Raw genomic sequence first — 23,821 nt, 5'->3', positions numbered from 1 at the left:
TTGGGTGCAAGGCATTCATCTGCACTGCAATGTTACACATTGGCCTAGGTGTAGGCTTCGCAGCTCAAGAGGTATCGGGCAAGTAATATTGGTCATCCACTGTGCCCACTACTTTGGCTGTATTTGCATTCCAGTTGTCACAGGATGTGCTTTGTGCATTAAGCAGGGGAACATTGGAAGCCAGAATGTTGCATGTGGCACCCACGTAAGAAACTGAACTATTGGCCAGAATGGTTGATGCCAAGTTTTTTCAAAGAGCTCTTGCTGCACAGTTATGGGCTCCTCATGCATGAGATGTCTTATCTGTATGTATGCTACAACATACAATCCTATCAGCATGTATAGGATTTGAAGTCTGACGTTGTGTCACTCACAGCATTCTGGGCATGGTTTGACAATTTGGGGAGGCGGTGGTGTAATGGTATTGTCACTAGACTGGTAATCCAGAGACCCAGGGCAATGCTCTGGGGACCCAAGTTCAGACCCCACCACAGCAGATGGTAGAATTTGAATTCAATAAAAATCTGGAATTAAGAGTCTAGTGATGACCATGAAACCATTGTTGATTGTTGTAAAAACCCATCTGGTTCACTAATGTCCTTTAGGGAAGGAAATCTGTTGTCCTTACCTGGTCTGGCTTACATGTCACTCCAGCTCCATGCCAATGTGGTTGACTCTTAAATGCCCTCAATGGCAATGGGATGGGCAAAAAATGCTGGCCTAGCCAGTGATGCCCATATCCCAAGAATGAGTAAATTTTAAAAAAAAATTTGGTGGCATCATTTACAGTTTGGTGTTCATGTGAGAAGGCCAAGTTATGAATGATTCCTTATAATTTGTGTTTGCAATATGATGAGGCTCTTGGTTATGATGGTGAGGTTTCAACCATATGAATGTGACTGAGTTAAACTCATTGATGTTTATTCCCTCCGTTGTGGAGGATGGGCAATTCCTTGAGTAATTGTGGAGTCAATGTACAAGATATTTTAGGTGGAAGTATGTCACTAGGGACTGGCTAGTGGCAATTGTGATGTCGGAGGACCTTATGAGAATCTATTTTGCACAAGGACCTGTCTAGCAATGATCCCCTCACAGAGTCAACCCTGGCTACGTGGCCACGCCTCCCAGCCGCTCTGCCATTGACAGTCTCCTCATACTCATCCAGTTTGGAATCTTCTGAATGACAGGGGCTTCCTCCTCCTCCTCATCTTCCTCCTTCTCAGAGGCTGGAGCTCTGCCTATGGCATTGCCGCCATCGATTTGCATGCTCTTCCAGTGCACAATGTTGTGCAGCGTGCAGCACACCATTCCTACTCTGGGTATACTTGCTGAGGCATATTGCAGAGCTTCACCTGAGTGATCGGAGTACCTGACGCACATCTTTAAAATGCCAATTGCCTGCTCGATGGTACTCCTGGTGAGAACATGGCAGCCAGCTCCATGATGTGGAGAACAATTTTCTCAAAGAGAGTCAGGGACCTGAGTTGGCACCTTCCTGTAAACAGATACAAAATGTACAGCTATTGAAATTTGGAGGAGCACCCAAATGCCTGACTGACAGACCACCTTGCATGAGTTCACAAACAAGCAACATGCGAATATTTTATTGCATTTTGCTTTGGGTCACAAAATTTAGAGTTTGTTTTTGTATGATTCCACACGTGTGGCAATTTAAAGGGGGCAACCTGTGCAGGGCCTTTCCTGTTGCCTGCTTATGGGGAATATTGCACATTACCTTCAGAATAATTGCATTATGTCATGTATCCTTTGGCTAAATACTTTGAATGGGCACATACTGAAGGCCTGAGAAATTCTTTTTCATTTGTCCTATGAGTTATAGATTTATGAACCTGCTTGGAGAAGCTCTATCTCAGGAATTTCTGACATTACTTTTGGTGGAAGGGAGCCCCTCAACTATGAAACCAATCTTTATTTGCTGTGCACCTTGACAGTGCCATCCTCAAATAAGGCAAGTCTTACTCCTCTGTATGCAGACCTCCATTGCTTAACAGTACAATTCCTGATTTAGTGTCCTTCAATGCAACTTCCATTAAGTGTGCACAGCAATACTTTAAGAACTTCTGCTATACCTGGTATCCATTCCCCATGCCTACCTCACCATCTAGTTCTGGTAGTTATGCATTGGATTTATGAAAGGAAAACCATTTTGACAAATCTTTTGTGGTTTTTTGAGGGCATAACTAAAAGAATAGATAAGGGAGAACCAGAGAATATGGTGTATTTGGATTTTCAGAAAGCTTTTGATAAAGTCCCACATAACAGGTTAGTGTATAAAATTAAAGCACATGGATTTGGGGTAATATATTGGCATGGATCAAGAATTGGTTAGCAGACAGGAAAAAGGGAGTAGGAATAAATTGACCTTTTTCGGAGTGGAAGGTGGTGACTAGTGGGGTAACGTAGGGATCAGCACTTGGGCCCCAGCTATTCACAATATATATCAATGATTTGGATGAGGGAACCAAATGTAATATTTCCAAGTTTGCTGACGACACAAAACTTGGTGGGAATGTGAGGGTGTTAAGAGCCTTCGAGACAATTTAGACTGGTTGAGCGAGTGGGCAAAAACATGGCAGTATAACATGGATAAGTGTGAAGTTATCCACTTTAGTAGGAAAAACAGAATGGCAGAGTATTATTTAAATGATGATAGATTGGGAAATGTTGATGTACAAAGGGACCTGGATGCCCTTGTACACCATCACTAAAAGCAAGTATGCAGATGCAGCAAGCAGTTAAGAAGGCAAATGATTTGTTGGCCTTCATTGCGAGAGGACTTGAGTGCAGGAGCAAGGATGTGTCTTACTGTAGCCGAACAGGGCCTTGGTGAGACCACACCTGGAGTATTGTGTGCAGTTCTGGTCTCCTTACCTAAGAAAGGATATACTTGTCATAGAAGGAGTACAGCGAAGGTTCACCAGACTGATTCCTAGGATGGCAGGATTGTTGTATGAGGAGAGGCATGTATTCACTGGAGTTTAGAAGAATGAGAGGGGATCTCATTGAAACGTATAAAATTCTGACAGGGATGCAGAGATGATGTTTCCTCTGGCTGGGGCTTCTAGAACAAGGAGTCACAGCCTCAGGATATGGAGTAGGCCATTTAGGACTGAGATAAGGAGAAACTTCTTCACTCAGAGGGTGGTGAACCTATGGAATTCTCTACTACAGAAGACTGTGGAGGCCAAGTCACTGAATACATTTAAGAAGGAAATAGATTTCTAGACTCTAAAGGCATCAAAGGGTATGGGGAGAGAACGGGAGTATGGCGTTGAGATAGAGGATCAGCCATGATCGTATTGAAAAGCGGAGCAGGCTTGAAGGGCCAAATGACCTACCCCTGCTCCTATTGTCTATGTTTCTTTATGGGACCTAGAGATTAACACCATAAATTAACTTGATTATCTCAATTACTTTCCAGCCTCCTTTAAGGATATTGGCCTGAAAATCCTTGGGCCATGATCTCCAAATTATGTCCATCGGTGTACTCCCTGCCCAATAAGAGGTACACTGGCATCTTCCACAGTAGATTTGGATACAAGCCTGCAAAAACCTAAATGTGATTAAAAATACATTTACAGTTTAATGTAACCACTTATGAAGAAGACTACCAGGAGCTGGAATTGATTGTTTCATCCCCTATAGTGTTAATATATACCTCCCTGGGCCTGAATTTGGACAGTAAGAATGCCTTTTTCAGCATCCAGGACCAGATGGACACCCAAGATACACCTATAGTGGCCTTCCACTAACACCATATATTCCAGCAGTCAGTACCTGAAGTCACTGTTGTAGGGGTCTTAGCTACAGTTTGGTAGTTCTGAAGAAATCTTCATAGACATAAGTAGGTTAACTTTATGCATTTATTAACTGCAAGAACAATGTACAAATATACAATAAAGGGTTCAAGCTAGGAGTTTGTCTCCTTGCTCGCTGGTACACATAGCTCTGTCCAAACCACTGGTTGTGTTTCACGCCAACTGTGGCTAAGTTGGTAGCACTCTGACCTCTGAATCTCAAAGTTCCGGGTTCAAGTCCACTCCAAGGCTTGAGGACAAAATTCAAAACCAGACAGACCCTGTGTGCAGGTCAGGTGCTGTCTTACATCACTGTGTGGGCGGTACTTTACTCAGTCCAACATTATTCCTATTATGTGCCAGGCCCTTATACAACAGTCACCAGCAGCTGCAAAACTAATTAAGTTGCCAAGATCTCGACAAAGGAGTTTTTGACCCTGATTGCCCAGAAATTGTGGCCAGAATGCTAAGTGTTTATTCAGGCTGGTTTTTATTGCCCGTTGTTTAAATTGTCAGCTTTAGAGGCTGTGAAAGCTTTATTGATGCTTCTCAGTAACATATGAGTTTTAGAAGCTGATTTATATACAATATATTTTTGTAACAATTTTTAAATTTTGTGTTGAAACCTTAATCCATCGTTAAAGGAGAAGTAGACTGTGATTTATGATCCTACCTCAATGGCTTTTAATTGTTTATACCCCAAAAGTCATAACGAGTCACAATTTACCAAAGATTTTCAACTTGTTTTGAATTTCATCTCCTCCAAGTTGAAGACTGGGAAATGAAAAGACACAGCTTTGAGTAACTCTGAAAACAAACCGGTGTGAATATTATATGAGATCCGTCAGATTTCGAGTGAGTTCAAGTGTGGCCATTCATCCAGTTTTATGCCAGACATTTCGGTTTTCAGCTCTTCTGTCCCCTGTCCGTTACCAGGCGCCTTTATGCCCAGTATTTTAATGTCTAGAGACCTCAGTTCCTGACCCTGCTGCAGCATCTGAGGCCTACACCACTATGGGGAAAGAGGAGGAGGGTCTGAGAGAAAAATGGTGCTGACCAGAGAGATGGATTGTCACCCATAAACAGCCCTGGGATCTTCTTATCATGTGAATCACCATAGGAGATGTGTGGTTCTATGGTTCAGTATCACATTAGGCAATGCAGATATCAGTTAAACCAGCAATGGCGCTTGGCAGTTAAAGGAGAACCTAATTCTAAAGGTAAGTTCCCTGAGATCTGCCCCTCATCATGTCTCTTTCAAAATTTTGTTGGAATAATGCTAGTTCCTGTAGGCCACAACAAGAGTTCTCTGCTCGATGCCAAAGTATATCAGAAGCCGAAAAAGCATTTTGTTACTGGTATTTTAATTGGTGTCCAGGTATAAAGCCACAGTTGGGCCCCACCTTTACCACTCAGCAGATCAGCTTGCTGGGTTTATCCTGGCGACCAGGCCAATGCTGAAGGAATTCTTTCGATGTCATGAATCATGGCAGTGAAATGTCTGGTGTTCTCGAGCCACAGTGGCCACCACACGGAAACCACTTGGCAATGTCATGGTGTGCAAGGCAGTGAGAGGACTGGCGAACTTGGAGAGAGGGGGCTGGGAGAAGGAGACAGCAAGCAGGAGGAATGAGCCAGCGGTCAGCAGAGGGAAACGGAAAGCACGGGGGACTGAGGAGGCTGGGAGAGGGGCAGCAACCGGGTAGTAGGAAGTGACAGGTGGGAGGTGGAAAGCAACAAGCGGGAAATGGTGAGTGGGAGGTAAGCAGAAAGTAGTAAGAGTATTAGTAATAATAATTAGAAAGGGGATTTTTGGGTCAATAATATTCAAGGCAAGCAATAAGTTTTTATTGTAAAAATTACAGGTCAGGAATGTAACCCATCCTTATTACATGCTTTTTTAGGGGAAAATGATTTTCATTCAGCACATTTTTGTTAAGCGCATCATTTTTATAGGAACACATTAGGTGTGCTAAATAAGGGATATCAGTACAGAACAAAATTTTAAAATCTGCCGATGAAACCAAACTTTGAGGTATGACAAACAGTGGGGATGATACAAATCAACTACAACAGGACATAAATAGAATGGCAGAATGGGCAGACAAGTGCAGGTGGAATCTAATACAGAGAAGTGTGAGGTGGTGCATTTTTGGCAAATGGTGGCACTGTTCGAAAGAGCAAGGACAGAGGGACCATGGGGCTCATGTGCACTGATCCTTGGAGGCAGGATACATTGAGAGAGTAGTTAGCAAAGCATATGGGATCTTGAGCTTCATAAATAGAGGACCTGGTAGCAATTTTATGGGTGACGGGCGAGGCCAAGATTGGTCCATTTTTCTCACCCAAATTGAGCCTCAGGTGGGAAAGTGAGAGTGTGCATCCTTCGGGGTGCTCTTCCATTCGAGTGCCCCTTTACCCCCGCCCCAACAAGGTCTGCCACTCCAGTGACCCCTCTCCTCTAACTTTGCACCCAGGTTCCCCCAGCCCCCACTCCCCCCTTTCTGTGGCCTTCTATCCTGGTCTCACATGAGTCACTCAAAACTACCTTTCATCAGACTCCTGGCTCTTTTTTTTGTGGTTCAGGAGCCGCTGCTCCTGGTAGCATTGCTGGGCAGCTCTTAGAGGCGGGACTTCCTTCCTAGATAGGGGCGGGAGGCCCACCACCAGCCAACTCATGCCCTTTAGAGCTTTGAATGGCTGCAGGATCACCCCACCAGAACGAGAGTGACTCCCCCTCACCTGCCACCTATTAAATTCTTCCTTACGAGTGGTGTCACTGACCTTGGGAAGCATTACAGGCAAGTTCAAATTTGTTCTTGCCCAACATTCACACATATGCACTCCCCAGCATTAATCATATGTTAGAATTTCCCTGAAATGCTGAGTGGATAATCCATCTCAGCCTCCTTTCTTCAGCCAACTTGATCCACTCCGAATGGGATCAAGAAACGGCTGAAGGCACCGGATGCAGCAAGGGCTGTGGGCTCTGACAAAGTCCTGCTACAGTACTAGAGACTCCAGACCTAGTGGCACCCCTAACCAAACTGTTTCAGTGCAGTTACAACAACGACATCTACCAGACAATATGGAAAATTGCCCAGGTATGTCCTGTCCTCAAAAAACAGGAAAAATCTAATCCAGCCAATTATCTCCCCATCAGTCTACTGTCAATCATCAGCAAAGTGATGAAAGGTGTCATCCACAGTGCTATCAAGCGGCACTTGCTCAGAATAACCTGCACTAATGTTTAGTTTGGGTTCTGCCAGGGCCACTCAGCCTTAGTCTAACCATGGAGAAAAGAACTGAATTCCAGATGTTGGATGGAGTGACTGCCCTTGATATCAAGGCTGCATTTGCCCAAGTGTAGTATCAAGGAGCCCTAGCGAAATTAAAGTTAATAGGAATCAAGGTGATATCTCTCCACTGGTTGGAGTTATACCTAACACAAAAGAAGATGGTTGTGGTTGTTGGAGGTCAATCATCTCAGCCCCAGGACATCGATGCAGGATTTTCTCAGGGTGGTGCCCTAGGCCCAATCACCTTCAGCTAGTTCATCACTGATCTTCTTCCGACATTAGGGCAGAAGTGGAGATGCTCACTGATAATTGCACAATGTTCAGTAAAATTTGCAATTCCTCAGATACTGAAGCAGCCCATGCTTGTGTACAGCATGGCTTGGACAACATTGAAGCTGGGGTTGGTAAGTGGAGAGTAACATTCATGCCACACAAGTGTCAGAGGATGAATAATGAACCCAACAAGAGACAATCTAACCATTTCCCCTTGACATTGAACAGCCTTGTTGTCAACAATTGCTGTCCTCCACCATCAACATCCTGGGGGTTACCATTGATCATAAACTTAACTGGGCCAGCCACATAAATACAATTAATACAAGAGCAGGTGAGAGGCTGGAAATTCTGAGGCAAGTAACTCACCCTTGACTCCTTTAAGCCTGAGTCCGCCATGTAAAAGGCCATGTCAGGACTGTGACTGATCACTCTCCACTTGCCTTAATGAGCCCAGGACCAACAATACTCAGCAAGTTCGACACCACCCTCCAAAGCTGTGCACTTGATTGGCACCCTATCCACCACCCTAAGCATTCATTCCCTGCACCACTGATGCACATGGCTGCAGTGTGTACCATCTACAAGATGCATTGCAGCAACTTGCCAAGGTTCCTTCGACAGCACCTTCCAAGCCCATGACCTAGAAAAACATGGGCAACAGATGCTTGGGAACACCGCCACCTGCAAGTTCCCCTTCAAGTCACAAGTAATCCTGACGTGGGACTATATCATCATTCCTTCATTGTCATTGTGCCAAAATTCTAGAACTCCCTCTAACAGCACTGTGGGTGTAATACATCCATGGACTGCAGTGGTTCAAGAAGGCCTTCATCACCACCTTTACAAGAACAATTAAGGATGGGCAATAAATGTTGTCCTTGCCAGTGACACTGACATCCCGAGAACAATTTTTTTAAAAAGTGAGAGCTCTGGCTGATTGTTTCCCTTCCTATTTCCCTTCCCCTTCCCTATTCTTCCCAGAGATGCTGAAGCCAAATGTATAATACCCCTGCTGTAGCTTGGCTGAAATTGCACAGACCAGTGATGAACCTCGGGACCTTGGGGAAGCTTTAATGCCTTTTACTAGCAAAATAATATTAATATTATTAATTATTATTAATATCGTTGGTCATGGTGCAGGTAGAATAGTGCCAAACACAATTTTATAGGGTAAGAAATAATATACCATCTTTTATTGACTCTATAACCGAATGAAAAAATATGGAACTATATATATGTATACAGCACAGAGGAGACCGTTCAACTCACCAACTCTTTGATAGAGCAATCCAAAACTAACTCCATTGCCCTGCTTTCTCCCCATAGCCTTGAAGCATCAGTTTCAAATATTTATCCAATTTTCCTCTAAAATATGCAACAGTTTCTGTCACAATCACTTCCGCTTGAAAAAACATTTCAAGTTTTAATAACCCAATTTCTCCCAACCCCTCTCCTCACTGTCTGAGGAACAATTTTAAATTGATTATCCTTCTCACTGACTTCCAAAGCAGAGAACGTAATCTTTTGCTATTTGCTTTATCAAAACTCTTCATAGAAATGTTGTAAAGCCTCTACTAAACCTCTGATCAACCTTTTCTTTAGAGAAATTAGACCAGGTAGGTCAAGCCTGCCCTCAGAACTTGTTTCCCATCCCTAACATCACCCTGGTGAATGTACACTATCTGCTTTAATGGTTTTAACATCCCTTTCTATAATAAGGCATTCAAACTACACAAACTGTGGCATTACTGCTGTTTTGAATAAATTCATTAGTACCTTGTATTTGTTCGCATTGCTCTTTTATAAACTAGGAACAGGAGTAGACCAGTCAGGCCCTCAAGGCTGATCCTGCCATTCAATCAGATCATGGCTGACCTATACCTTGAATCCATTTACCCACCTTCCATCCATCCTCCTTGATGCCCTAACCGAACAAAAATCTCAATTTGAGTCCTTAAAAGTCGAGTTTCCGAGGCATCCACAACCTATTAGGGAAGTAAATTCCAGATTTCACCATCCAATGTGTTTCTGCTTTCTGATTTCGTTCTTGAATGGCCTAACTCTAATTTGAAGATGGTGCCCTCTTGTTCCAGATTTCCCCATCAGAGGAAATAGATTCTCTGCATCTACCCCATAAAATCCCGTTATCGTTTTCAATACCTCAGTTAGATCACCCTTCCACCTTCTAGTTCTTTATGTTTAAATGTCATGCCTGGGTAAGGAATTCTTTACAATAAAACTGAGTAGAAGTAGTTTTAGATATCAGGATTCGATAGTTGAATCAAAGTTAGGCTTGAATCAGAAGTGAATTTTTGTGAAGTTCGGTATCCCTGATTGAGTCCCCATGTTCCTTTTGCAGGTTCTCAGGCTGTTCATGAGAAAGCTCCATTGGTGAAGTCTTTGTTGTTGGCAGGACCCTCTGGAGTTGGAAAGAAAATGCTGGTTCATGCTCTCTGTACAGAAACTGGAGCCAACCTTTTCAATTTGTCACCAAAAAACACTGCAGGAAAATATCCAGGCAAGATTGGCCTCCAAATGATGATCCATTTGGTATTTAAGGTAACTATAAGATGTACAACTAGGATGAGTGGATTGTGTTGAACGTATAAAGGATACGTAATGTAAATTTTGAACCACTTCAGTGCACCTGCATTTGTCCAGTGTGGCTGGTTTTGTCCGAGCCTGACCTATGATCCAAGGCCTCAAGTAATTTACTCCATGTTTAGTATCCATTGGATCCAATATTCATCCAGCAATACACAAAAACGCAAGAAATAGGAGCAGGAGTAGACCATATGGTCTGTCAAGCCTGCTCTGCCATTCGATTCGATCATGGCTGATCTTGGGTTTCAGCTCCATTTTCCCACCCGTTCCCCATTTCCCTTTGATAAAAGCAAAATACTGCGGATGCTGGAAATCTGAAACAAAAACAAAAATAGCTGGAAAAACTCAGCAGGTCTGACAGCATCTGCGGAGAGGAATACAGTTAACGTTTCAAGTCCGTATGCCTTCCGGACTTAACATTGAGTTCAACAACTTCAGCTCATGAACTGTCTCCTCCATCCCCACCCCCTTTCCGATCCCCCTTTTTCCAATAATTTATATATTTTTATATATATATTTTTTATATATTTTTCTTTTCTCACCTATTTCTATTACTTTTAAATGTATTTCCATTCGTTGTTTTATCTCCACCTTTTAGCCCATTTCGATCCCTTCCCCCTATCCCACCCCCACTAGGGCTATCTGTCACTTGCTCGTCCTGCTTTCTACCCTTAATGTAAACATTAGCACATTCCATAGCTAATCACCACCATCAACTTTGTCTCATCACCTTCCCCATTGCTCCCCACCCACCCACACCCCGGACAATGCTGATTCTGCTTCACCACTGGACCCTTTGTCCTTTTGTCTATGACATCTTTGGCAATCTCTTCTTTTCCTCTACCTATCACTGGCCCTCTATCTAGCTCTACCTGTCCCACACCCCCCTCAACCAGCTTATATTTCATCTCATTTCTATTTTTCCTTAGTTCTGATGAAGAGTCAGACGGACTCGAAACGTTAACTGTATTCCTCTCCGCAGATGCTGTTCGATCTGCTGAGTTTTTCCAGGTAATTTTGTTTTTGTCCCCATTTCCCTTAGTTCCCTGTCTACATCCAGCCTTAAATGTATTCAACGATGGAGCATCCACAACCCTCTGGGTAGAGAATTCCCACCGCAACGATCATTGCTCGCATTTGTGGACCCCCCTTCACCCCAACCCTGCAAATATTCTCTGCAAATATTAAAGCAGCTCTGATGGTTACCATCCCAAAAGACAGTTTCCCCAGAGGAAAGAGTTAACATTGCTAAAAAAAAAATCAATATATGCCCCCATACGGCTCACCGCCATCCCCCTTTCTCCCATTGACAGTGCTCACCACATCCCCCACTCATGATCCAAAATACCTGGCCAGTGGTGAAGCAGAATCAGCATTGTCCGGGGTGTGGGTGGGTGGGGAGCAATGGGGAAGGTGATGAGCAATGTCAGAGGTGCAGAGGTGGATGAGCAGTGTGGAAGGGTGAGCAATGCCAAGTGTGTAGGAGAGGTTGAGCAGTGTTGGTGAGGTAAGTAGTGTCAGGAGTAGGTGTGAGCAGTGTAGGGGGTGGGGGTCATCAGTGTCGGGAGGGCATGAGCAGTGTCGGGAGGGTGTGAGCAGTGCTGGAAAGGCATGAGTAGTGTCAGGGGATTTGAGCAGTGTCGGGGGTGTGAGCAGTGTCAGGGAGTGTGAGCAATGTTGGGGGTGTGAGCAGTGTTGAGGTGTGTGAGCAGTGTATGACTGGGTAAGCAGCACCAGGAGGGGGTTGAGTAGTGTGGGTGAGAAATGTCAGGAGAGGGGTGAAGAATTTCAGAGGTGTGGGGTTTGACCCTAGAATTAAAAATATATGACATGGACTTTAAAAAATGCTGAAATTTAATGAACTGAAGACACACCTCAAGGGGCAAGTCATCAGTTCAAGGTGACAAAGGAGGTGTGGCTTCACTGCAGTTGTGTTTTGCCACTCGGCCTCTCGACTCATCTCCCTGATGAATCCAATCTGTAGCCAGGACAAGTAGGTCCTAACTGCTGCAGCGTAAAAAAAAAGTAAGGCCGCAGTTTAACATAGGATCAACAGTGTTCACACCCAATCTAATACTGACCAAGAATGTTGCCAGGGTTAGAAAAGTGTAGCTACGAGGAGAGATTGGATAGGTTGGGGTTATTTTCCTTAGAACAAAGAAGGCTGAGAGGTGACTTGATTGAGGTGTACAAAATTATGAGGGGAATAGATAGAGTGGACAGGATAAAATTGTTTCCCTTGGTGGAGAATTCTAGAACCAGGGGACATAGATTCAAGATAAGTGGCAGAAGGTGTAGGGGGGACATGAGGAAGAATTGTTTTACGCAGAGGGTAGTTGGTGTCTGGAATTCGCTGCCCAAGTTGGTGGTAGAGGCAGAAACTCTAAACTGTTTTAAAAAGTACCTGGATCTGCACCTTAAGTGCTGTAAGCTGCAGGGCTATGGGCCGGGTGCAGGAAGGTGGGATTAGAAAGGGCACCTGGGTGTCCTTGGGCTGGCATGGACAAGATGGGCCGAATGGCCTCCTTCTGCGCTGTAACTTTTCTATGACCAGAAGATCTGGGTCAATATTTCCAAGTCTTGTGTTATCTGCAAATTTTGAAAAGGGTGGCCATACACCCAAGTCTAAGTCATTAATATAATCAAGAAAAGCAGTGGCCCAGTATAGACACCTGCGAAACACCTTCCTCCAGTCCAAAAAACAACTTTTTACCACTTTGTGTTTCCTGTCTTATGATTCTAGACCATACCTCCAAGTTTTTGGTAAAATCCAGGTAGGGACCAATAACATTTTGTTTAGTAGTAGATAAAGATTGAGCTTCAAGGCATTTGCTAATCGAATAAAGCCACAAGATTTTGGTTTTGAACAAACAAAAGTAAACTTTACTATACAAAATCAGGAATATAGGGTAGAATTTTCCCCCATTTTTGGGGGGCGGCGTTGTGCAGGGGCGGGCGCGAACCCGATCGGCGCCCCCGATTGGGTCCGCACTGCCATTTTACATGTGTGGGCCAATTAAGGCCCGCCCAGTGTGACGCGCATCCGGAAGCGCTGAGCATGCCCTGTGCAGGCAGGGGAGTGTTCCCTGAGCTGGGAGTGCGCTCTTTCGCACATGCACGCGAAAGAGCGCAGAAATCTCCCTGAGGCACCTCTGTTAGTTTTAAGTTTTACCAGTTCAATAAAGTGTTGAAAAAATTTTTATGACATGTCCCCTCATGTGAAACTGTCACATAAGCTGGGACATGTGCATTAATTTCAATAAAAATTTTTGAGAAAATTTAAAATCATTCATGAAATCTCATCCCGCCTGTGGATGAGGTTCCATGAAAAATGTGAAGGCCGCCTAGGCTCTTCGCCTGCCCGCCAACCTTAAGGTTGGACAGGCAGCTCTGTTAATTATTTTAATTGATAGTTAAATGGCCTTAATAGGCCTTTGAAAGTTCGGCTGCGCGCCCGCTGAACTGAAAATCCAAATGACGTGGGGTGACGTTGGGACACATGCCTAACATCACCCTGTGTCATTTTATGCTTCAGCGAGCGGACCCCGCCCCCGCTCGCTGAGCCGAAAATTCTCCCCATGATATCAAAACAATATACTCTAACATTCAGGGTTAATATAAGGTATATGTGAATTAACAGGCAAACTATGGCCGAACACATCACATTGCATGCTAAATGGAAAATGCGACTAAGACTGAGTCATTGGATTTATCAACAACCCACCAAGACATCAATAAACACTGTGAATCAACTAATCCTGTGAAACTCTGTCTCTCTCACGAGGGATTCCTGTGCTCACCTTTTAAGATCTTGTCTTGGAATTCTCTCCAAAAGTTGGTCCACCTTGGACCTCAACAACAAACCACTGCACAGGGTTTCAATCTCATCTCCTGAGGTTCTGTTCCCCTGGATTCTCAAGTATGCACTCAAGAAACAAGTTGCAAGCACATCTTCAGCTCTTCAGCTGTTCTGAAGGGGTACTTTCACTTTCTGAAAGGGTACCTTCGCCCCAACAGCCTGCAGCACAAAGTCACCAACCTTCTATCTTCTTGGATCTCCAGGGCTTCACCTGAGCCCTCTTTGATTGCCAGTGCTTCTCCTGAACCCTCGTCAATTTCCAAGGCTTTTCCTGAACCTTCTTCAATTGCCAGGGCTTATCCTGAGCCCTCAACGCTTAAAGTCTGCTAACTGCAGCTCTTTTCCTCTTTGGAGCCTCCTTTGGGAACCATTTCCTTAACTTTCTCTGCCCCCTGTCTCTGTCCCCTATCTGTGACTCTTTTGGAACATCTCCCTGTCCCCTATCCATTTGGGACCTCTCCCTATCCCCTGTCTGAGACGCTTCTCTGCAATGTCGCTCCACTCCCAGTGGATGATCTGGGTTTTCGCAACATTTTCCTTTTTTGCGCAGGTGCCCTGGGCCCGTCCTGAGCTCAAAGAATTTGAAATGCTGAATTGCACAAATGCAACACGCTCCTGATCCACCCATGAGCAGAAACTCTGAGGTCTACTGGGACTTGGAGTTCCAACCTCTGCTCTTGACGAGAAGGTCCAATGGCTTTCGTAACACCAGTCACTCAGCCAACTTCATGCGCATGTCGCAACTGTACCTTATGACAAGCCACTTCATATGCCACTTCATCAAACGCCTTTCAGAAGTTCATATAAAGCACATAAGTCACATTACCCTCATCAATCCTCTCTGGTAATGCATCAAAAATTTCAATCAAGTTAGTTAAGCACGATTTGTTTTGAACAAATTCATGTTGACTTTCCCTAATTAATCCATACCCGTTCAAGTGACTATTAGTTTTGTCCTGGATTATCATTTTTAAAAGGTTCCCCACCACCAAGATTATAATGACTGGCATGTAGTTGCTGGGTTTATCCTTACACCCTTGTGTGAACAAGGGTGTACCATTGTAATTCTCCCATCCTCTGGCATCACTCCTGTATCTAAAAACAAAAAGCTACTGCGGATGCTGGAAATCCAAAACAAAAACAGAATTACCTGGAAAAACTCAGCAGGTCTGGCAGCATCGGTGGAGAAGAAAAGAGTTGACGTTTCGAGTCCACATGTCCCTTCAACAGAACTGAGTGTAGTTAGGAGAGGGGAGAAATATAAGCTGGTTTAAGGTGGGGGGCGGGGGGAGAGAAGTTGAGGGTGGGGTGGTTGCAGGGACAAGCAAGCAGTGATAGGAGCAGATAATCAAAATATGTCACAGACAAAAGGATCAAAGAGGTGTTGAAGGTGATGATATTATCTAAGAAAAGTGCTAATTAAGAATGGATGGCAGGACACTCAAGGTACAACTCTAGTGGGGATGGGGTGGAAAGACTGACAAGGTATTAGTTGTAGATTTAAAAATAATGGAAATAGGTGGGAAAAGAAAAATCTATATAAATTATTGAAAAAAACAAAAGGGAGGGGGAAGAAACAGGGTGAGGATGGGGGGAGGGAGTTTAAGATCTAAAGTTGTTGAATTCAATATTCAGCCCAGAAGGCTGTAAAGTGCCTAGTCGGAAGATGAGGTGCTGTTCCTCCAGTTTGCGTTGGGCTTCACTGGAACAATGCAGCAAGCCAAGGACAGACATGTGGGCAAGAGAGCAGGGTGGAGTGTTAAAATGGCAAGCAACAGGGAGGTTTGGGTCTTTCTTGCAGACAGACCGCAGGTGTTCTGCACAGCGGTTGCCCAGTTTGCGTTTGGTCTCTCCAATGTAGAGGAGACCGCATTGGGAGCAACGAATGCAGTAGACTAAGTTAGGGGAAATGCAAGTGAAATGCTACTTCACTTGAAAGGAGTGTTTGGGCCCTTGGACGGTGAGGAGAGAGGAAGTGAAGGGGCAGGTGTTGCATCTTCTGCATGGGCATGGGGAGGTGCCATAGGTGGGGGTTGAGGAGTAGGGCGTGATGGAGGAGTGGACCAGGGTGTCCCGGAGGGAACGATCCCTACAGAATGCCGCCAGGGGGGGTGAAGGGAAGATGTGTTTGGTGGTGGCATCATGCTGGAGTTGGCGGAAATGGTGGAGGATGATCCTTTGAATGCGGAGTCTGGTGGGGTGATAAGTGAGGACAAGGGGGACCCTATCATGTTTCTGGGAGGGAGGAGAAGGCGTGAGGGAGGATGCGCGGGTGATGGGCCGGACACGGTTGAGGGCCCTGTCAACGACCGTGGGTGGAAAACCTCGGTTAAAGAAGAAGGAGGAACTGTTTTTGAAGGTAGCGTCATCAGAACAGATGCGACGGAGGTGAAGGAACTGAGAGAATGGGATGGAGTCCTTACAGGAAGTGGGGTGTGAGGAGCTGTAGTCGAGGTAGCTGTGGAAGTCGGTAGGCTTGTAATGGATATTGGTGCACAGTCTATCATCAGAAATTGAGACAGAGAGGTCAAGGAAGGGAAGAGAAGTGTCAAAGATGGACCATGTGAAAATGATGGAGGGGTGGAGATTGGAAGCAAAATTAATAAATTTTTCCAGGTCCCGACGAGAGCATGAAGCAGCACCGAAGTAATCATCGATGTACCAGAGAAAGATTTGTGGGAGGGGGCCGGAGTAGGACTGGAACAAGGAATGTTCCACATACCCCATAAAGGGACAGGCATAGCTGGGGACCATGCGGGTACCCATAGCCACACCTTTTATTTGGAGGAAGTGAGAGGAGTTAAAGGAGAAATTGTTCAATGTGAGAACAAGTTCAGCCAGACGGAGGAGAGTAGTGGTGGATGGGGACTGTTCGGGCCTCTGTTCAAGGAAGAAGCTAAGGGCCCTCAGACCATCCTGGTGGGGGATGGAGGTGTAGAGGGATTGGACATCCATGGTGAAGAGGAAGCGGTTGGGGCCAGGGAACTGGAAATTGTTGATGTGACGTAAGGTGTCAGAGGAATCACGGATGTAGGTGGGAAGGGACTGGACAAGGGGAGAGAGAAGGGAGTCAAGATAACGAGAAATGAGTTCCGTGGGGCAGGAACAGGCTGCCAGGACATTTCTGTTTGTGGATTTTGGGTAGGAGGTAGAAGCGGGCCGTCCGAGGTTGGGCGACTATCAGGTTGGAAGCTGTGGGAGGAAGATCTTCAGAGGAGATGAGGTCAGTGACAGTCCTGGAAACAATGGCTTGATGTTCCGTGGTGGGGTCATGGTCCAGGGAGAGGTAGGAGGAAGTGTCTGCGAGTTGACGCTCAGCCTCCGCGAGGTAGAGGTCAGTGCGCCAGACAGCAATAGCACCACCCTTGTCAGCGGGTTTGATGACAATGTCGGGGTTGGATCTGAGAGAACGGAGTGCAGTAAGTTCAGAGAGAGACAGATTAGAATGGGTGAGAGGAGCAGAGAAATTGAGACGGCTAATGTCACGCCGACAGTTCTCAATGAAAAGATCAAGAGAAGGTAAGAATCCAGAGGGAGGGGTCCAGGTGGAGGGAGAATATTGGAGGTGGGTAAAAGGATCCGTTGAACGGGGAGAGGACTCCTGCCCAAAGAAGTGAGCACGGAGACGAAGACGGCGGAAGAAGAGTCCAGCATCGTGCCGAGCCCGAAATTCATTGAGATGAGGGCGTAAGGGTATGAAACTAAGTCCTTTGCTGAGCACTGAACGTTCAGCATCGGAGAGGGGAAGGTCAGGGGGTATAGTGAATACGTGGCTGGGGTTGGGATTGGAAGATGGGGTGGGGACGGAGGGACAAGCAGGAGTGGAGGGTCCCAGATGGGTGTTGGTGTCGATGAGTTGTTGGAGCTTGCGTTCCTTAGCACTTGAGAGAAAGAGAAAAAGTTTCTTGTTGAGGCGTCGGATGAGGCGAAGAATAAAAAGAAACTGGGGGCACGCGCAGCTTTGAAAAAGGGTGCGGCGGTGCTGCTGGAGGGAGAGGTCGAGTGTGTTCATATCGCGGCACATGGCACTGAGTGTGGATCTCAGTATGCGACGGGAACAGCAGTCCGAGAAACGTTTTATGTCCCGGAGATACCTGTAATCCTGGGTGGGTTCGAAACAAGAGGGATGGAATTTCAGTTGAAATCCACGTGGGGAGAGTCGGAGACGGAGACAGTCACTGAGAAAGGAAATATGGCTGTGAAAGCGGGTTTTATTAAACACCTTGTCAAACACCAGGAGAGAAATAGACAGCAATGAAGGTGAACAAGGCAGAAGAGACAGGCGGAAATCCTGTCGGAGAACAGAGCAATACTTCTTCAAGGAAGGCATTTCTTGAAGAGAAGTGGCAGTCAATTAAACACAGAGATAAAAACAAAAAACTACTGCGGATGCTGGAAATCCAAAACAAAAACAGAATTACCTGGAAAAACTCAGCAGGTCTGGCAGCATCGGTGGAGAAAAGAGTTGACGTTTCGAGTCCACATGACCCTTCAACAGAACTGAGTGTAGTTAAGAGAGGGGAGAAATATAAGCTGGTTTAAGGTGGGGGGCGGGGGGGAGAGAAGTTGAGGGTGGGGTGGTTGTAGGGACAAGCAAGCAGTGATAGGAGCAGATAATCAAAATATGTCACAGACAAAAGGATCAAAGAGGTGTTGAAGGTGGTGATATTATCTAAGAAAAGTGCTAATTAAGAATGGATGGCAGGACACTCAAGGTACAGCTCTAGTGGGGATGGGGTGGAAAGACTGACAAGGTATTAGTTGTAGATATAAAAATAATGGAAATAGGTGGGAAAAGAAAAATCTATATAAATTATTGAAAAAAACAAAAGGGAGGGGGAAGAAACGGGGTGAGGACGGGGGAGGGAGTTTAAGATCTAAAGTTGTTGAATTCAATATTCAGCCCAGAAGGCTGTAAAGTGCCTAGTCGGAAGATGAGGTGCTGTTCCTCCAGTTTGCGTTGGGCTTCACTTGGAACAATGCAGCAAGCCAAGGACAGACATGTGGGCAAGAGAGCAGGGTGGAGTGTTAAAATGGCAAGCGACAGGGAGGTTTGGGTCTTTCTTGCGGACAGACCGCAGGTGTTCTGCAAAGCGGTCGCCCAGTTTGCGTTTGGTCTCTCTAATGTAGATTTATTTCCAATGTGTTTATTATCAAACATAAATAGATACCTATATAGAATATATGAGGACTCGAAACGTCAACTCTTTTCTTCTCCGCCGATGCTGCCAGACCTGCTGAGTTTTTCCAGGTAATTCTGTTTTTGTTTTGACCTGTATAGAAGATTCAGTCCTAGCCACAAGCTATCACCATGCAGACTTCTGCCAGACTACTACTATAATATTACATTAATACTACTACAGTCATGTACCTCCCTTTACATAATCATGTGGGCAGTACTGTTTCCCCAATTTCACATTAATCATTTCCCTGAACAATCTAATACTACAACCTCCCCCTATTCTTTATCCAAATATATTTACATTAATATTTACATGCTACCCCTTACCCCCAAGGTTTAAAGGTTCGAATGGTCTGGAAGTTACACTACTCTGCCTGATTGTGTTCTTTTGAAGTTTGGAGGAGTGGTGGGCTTCACTCTTTGATCTGACTTGGTTCATCTGGAGTAGAAGTTACAGTACATGGTGTTTCATTTGAGTTTCCATGTTTAATCCTTCTCTTGCACTCTTTGCTGTTGCATTTCTCCTTATCAGCCTTCCTTAGGCAGATGTCATGAGTTTATCCCTTTCTTTAAGCAGGGTATGTTCTCTCATGGACTTGACGCTGGTCCATTTTGTCGATGTCGTCCGCCATGCTTTACACTTAGATTGACGACTGCTCGTAGCCCCTGATTCCTGAATCTTTGGGGGATTTTTAATTGTGATCTGTTGTGGTACATCTTCTTGAAGTTCAAAATTCACCTTCATTATTTTGGTCTTTTCTCTCTGAAGTAGTTCATTGCCTTTCCGTAGGTTTGGCTGGCCTGGTGTTTTTCATTTAATTCCTTAGAACTGTTTTCTAATCTCAATGTTTTCATCTCTGCATTATCTTTTCCCAAACCTTCATGTACTACTGTAGATTCTGCATTAGCAATGTTTCTTCTTCTAGCTACAGTATTTTCTCCTGTGACTGGGTGATCTTATTTTCCATCTTTTTATTTCTCCCCTCCAGTTCATTGTTGGACCTCTGCTTTTCACCAAAGGCCACCAGATCTGGTGGACAGATCGGTGTGGATGCAGTTACAAGTGACAATGGGTTCCGGCCCCATTCAGGTGTCCATTGATCCAACTGGTCCAGCTGAAGAAGATTATGGAAAGGAACTGGGTTAACTGCCTCCACAAGAGTGCAGAAAATTCTGCTGTTAAGCCCCAGTTGAGGTCACCAAAACATCTTACGTCTCCAATATGGTATACTCAATGACAGCATGCTCCTTGACCAAATAGACCTGGCTATGTAAATTTTGCATCCATTGCTGTTTTCAGCTCCGGACAGATTTGCTATAAATTTTTTAAATGGTGCTGCGATAAGTTAGTTTTACTGTGCTTGCTGCTTTTTTTCCCGGTTCCGCAGTTACTGAGGCGTTTTAAAACTTCTCCGATTTCTAGGGAAAATCATTAAAAAGATTGTTATGGCCAGCAAGTTGCTTTGCTGGCTCTGGAGGACTGAATTTAAAGCTGATTTGTTCCTACCTTTTTTTGGGCGTGGCCTGGGTTATGGTGTGCTATGGCACCGACTCTGGACCCAGGCTTCAGCGTTCTTCAAACGGCAGTTTCTGTAGTGTAGTGGTTATCACGTTCGCCTCACACGCGAAAGGTCCCCGGTTCGAAACCGGGCAGAAACATTATCTAAGCACGTTCTTCAAACTGCGCTCCTTTAAACAAATGATCTGCTAGTGCTGCCTGGCTTCTGCGCTGTACTTAAAAGGTTTTTAAAGCCTTTTTTAAAGTGTGTTCATCCTCCTTGGATCGTTGCTAGGTCCTTTGACTCTGCTTTTGATCAGGTTTTGCAACGGACCACCAGATGCTCTGGAGGAGTCCTTCAACCTGCATGTCTGTGAGAGCTGTTCTGATGATTTCCAGCTGTGTCTTCAAAGTCCACAGGTTTGGCATGTGTTTTCAGGTCAGACTGCGGTTTTCTTCAATTTTTTATTGTTGGAAATTTCGGGGTCCTTCACCTACTGCTGCCATGTTGTATGTTGTGTGCTGAAAAGGCCAAGAGGCTTACTTGTGTCAACAGTAACTGTTTATTACCAAGTATATATCTATATACAGGATTCAGTCCTAGCCATGAGCTACACTACCACTACAATCATGTGTCTCCCTTTACATAATCATATTTCCCCAGTCCCATATTTACTCTGAAAGCCGGGAACACTCAAATACTACAGATTGAAAATTTATAGCCAATGCATCGTCAATTTCTGCCCTATTTCCCTCAGTGTCCTCAGATGCATCCCATCCAGCCCTAGGCCCCACCTGTGCCCAATGGAGGCCCCACTCCAAGGTACTTCCCCTTAACCTGCTTTCTCCCCCCCACCCCTACTGCCCTGATGAACCCACCAATCCAACCCTCCTCACCCAGCCTAGCCCTAGCAAAACATGGACTTAACGTTTAAGTCCAGGTCCATGTTATTGCTTCTTTGGCAACTGCTTGTAGCCATTTGATTGGCTGGCAGCTCTCAGAGTTGGGACTTCCTCACTTATAGGGGAGGATATCTCGCCATGAGCTGTTAAATCACTACAGGGTGATCCGACCAAGTGGAGGCAGGCTCTCTCTGACTTTTCAGCCTCAGGGCAGGGCTATCACCTCCACATAAAATTCCGGTGCAGGTCAACTGAATTCCCCACTGAATTGCTGGCTAATCCTACTATCAACATCCTGAAACTGAACTGAACTAACCATATAAACAGTGTGGCTACAAGAGCAGGTCCAAGGCTGGGAGTTCTGCATGTGTAACTCATCCCCTGACTCCCCAATACCTGTCCATCATCCATGAGACGTAAATCAGCAGTGCGATGGAACACAAACATACGAACATACATATATACGAACATAAGAATTAGGAGCAGGCCACTTGGCCCTTCGAGCCTTCTCCACCATTCAATGAGATCATGGCTAATCTGAATATAACCTCAAATCCACATTCCCGCCTACCCCTGATAACCTTTCACCCCCTTGCTTATCAAGAATCTATCTACCTCTCCCTTAAAAGTGCTTCCACTGCCTTTTGAGGAAGAGAGTTCCAAAGACTCACAACTCTCTGACAGAAAAAATTTCCCCCCCCATCTCTGTCCTAACTGGGAAAAATTTTCCCCCCGTTGGGGGGGAAGTGCAGTTGCGGGCGCGGGCAGGCGCCCCCGATTGGGGGTGCACCGCCATTTTACTTGGGCAGACCAATTAAGGCCCGCCCAACGTGACGTCCACCAGGAAGCGCTATGCGCTCCTTGTGCAGGTGGGGGGGGATTCCCTCAGCCGAGAGTGTGCCCTTTTGCACATGCGCGTGAAAGAGCGCACTGATCTCCCTGAGGCTAGGTGCTGCCTCAGGGAGAGCAGCTCCAAATTTAAAATTGTTAAACAAATTATAGAAAGATTTCCCTGACATGTCCCCTCAAGTGACACTGTCACATGAGTTGGGACACGTCTATAACTTTTATTGAAACCTTTATTAAATATTTAAGTACCCTCATGAAACCTCATCCCACCCATAGATGAGGTTTCATGGCTTTTTCTGAAGCCCTCCAGGACTCCTGGCCTGCCCACCAACCTTCAGGTTGGATGGGCAGGCCCATTAATGATGTTAATTACTTTTTCAATGGCCTCAATAGGCCGTTGACAAGTTGGCGGGCGCACAGCTGCGCCCCTGCCGACCTGAAAATGGAAATGACGTGGGGTGATGTCGGGAGTTCCACCCGACGGCATCCCATGTCATTTTAAGCGCCGGCGAGCGGGCCTTGCTCCCCCTCGCCGAGCGGAAGATCCTCCCCCTTATTTTTAAATGGTGACCCCTAATACTAGATTCTCCCACAAGAGGAAACATCCTCTCCACATCGACCCTGTCAAGACCACTCAGGGTCTTATATGTTTCAATGAAATCATCTCTTACTCTTCTAAACTTCAGCCTAGCCTGCCCAACCTTTCCTCATAAGACAACCCGCTCAATCCAGGCATTAGTTTAATAAACCTTCTCTGAACTGCTTCCAACGCATTCACACCCTCCCTTAAATAAGGAGACCTTTACTGTACACAGTGCTCGAGATGTGGTCTCACCGATACCTATAATCTCCCTACATTTGTATTCAGTTCCCCTTGCAATAAATGAAAGCATTCTATTAGCTTTCCTACTTATTTGCTGTACCTGCATACTTGCCTTTTGTGATTCATGCACCAGGACCCCTAGATCACTCTGCATCTCAGAGCTCTGCAATTTCTCACCATTTAGATAACATGCTTCTTTTTTTATTTTTCCTGCCAAAATTGACAATTTCACATTTTCCCACACTATACTCCATTTGCCAGGTGTTTGCCCACTCATTTTATCTATGTATATCCCTTTGTAGCCTCTTTGTGTCCTTTTCACATCTGACTATCCTACCTATTTTGTGTCCCTTTATCCAAGCCATTTGTATAAATTGTAAAAAATTGAGGCTCCAGCACTGATCCCTGTGACACACCACTCATTACACCTTGCCAATCAGAGAAAGACCCATTTATGCCAAACCTCTGTTTCCTGTTAGCTTACCAATCTTCTATCCATGCCAATATGTTACCCCCTACACCATGAGCTTTTATTTTTCGCAATAATCTTTGATGTGGCACCTTATTAAATGCCTTCTGGAAATCTAAACACAGTACATCCACCAGTTCCCCTTTATCCAGAGCATATGTTACTTCTCCAAGGAACTCTAATAAATTGGATGACTCTGCCTGATGACCCTGAATTTTTCCAAGTGCCCTGCTATAATGTA

The 23,821-nt window shown here is 45.2% G+C and overlaps 1 protein-coding gene and 1 non-coding gene across 2 annotated transcripts in view; both read left to right on the top strand.

Annotated features, from left to right (window-relative positions):
* The window catches only part of LOC144686962 (dynein regulatory complex protein 11-like), a 378,502-nt gene that overhangs the window by 281,117 nt on the left and 73,564 nt on the right, over positions 1-23,821 (top strand). The window contains exon 13 of the mRNA XM_078552808.1: positions 9,753-9,952. Coding sequence (XP_078408934.1) covers positions 9,753-9,952 — 200 coding nt within the window. The remainder of the gene's footprint in view (positions 1-9,752; positions 9,953-23,821) is intronic.
* trnav-cac (transfer RNA valine (anticodon CAC)) lies at positions 20,625-20,697 on the top strand. The gene has a single exon. It is a non-coding gene; the product is annotated as a tRNA-Val (tRNA).

Source organism: Cetorhinus maximus, chromosome 11 (genome assembly GCF_964194155.1).
Source record: "Cetorhinus maximus chromosome 11, sCetMax3.hap1.1, whole genome shotgun sequence".
Taxonomy (NCBI): Eukaryota; Metazoa; Chordata; class Chondrichthyes; order Lamniformes; family Cetorhinidae; genus Cetorhinus; species Cetorhinus maximus.
The sequence above is the reverse complement of the archived record's forward strand: the minus strand, read 5'-3'. Positions and strand labels throughout refer to the sequence as shown.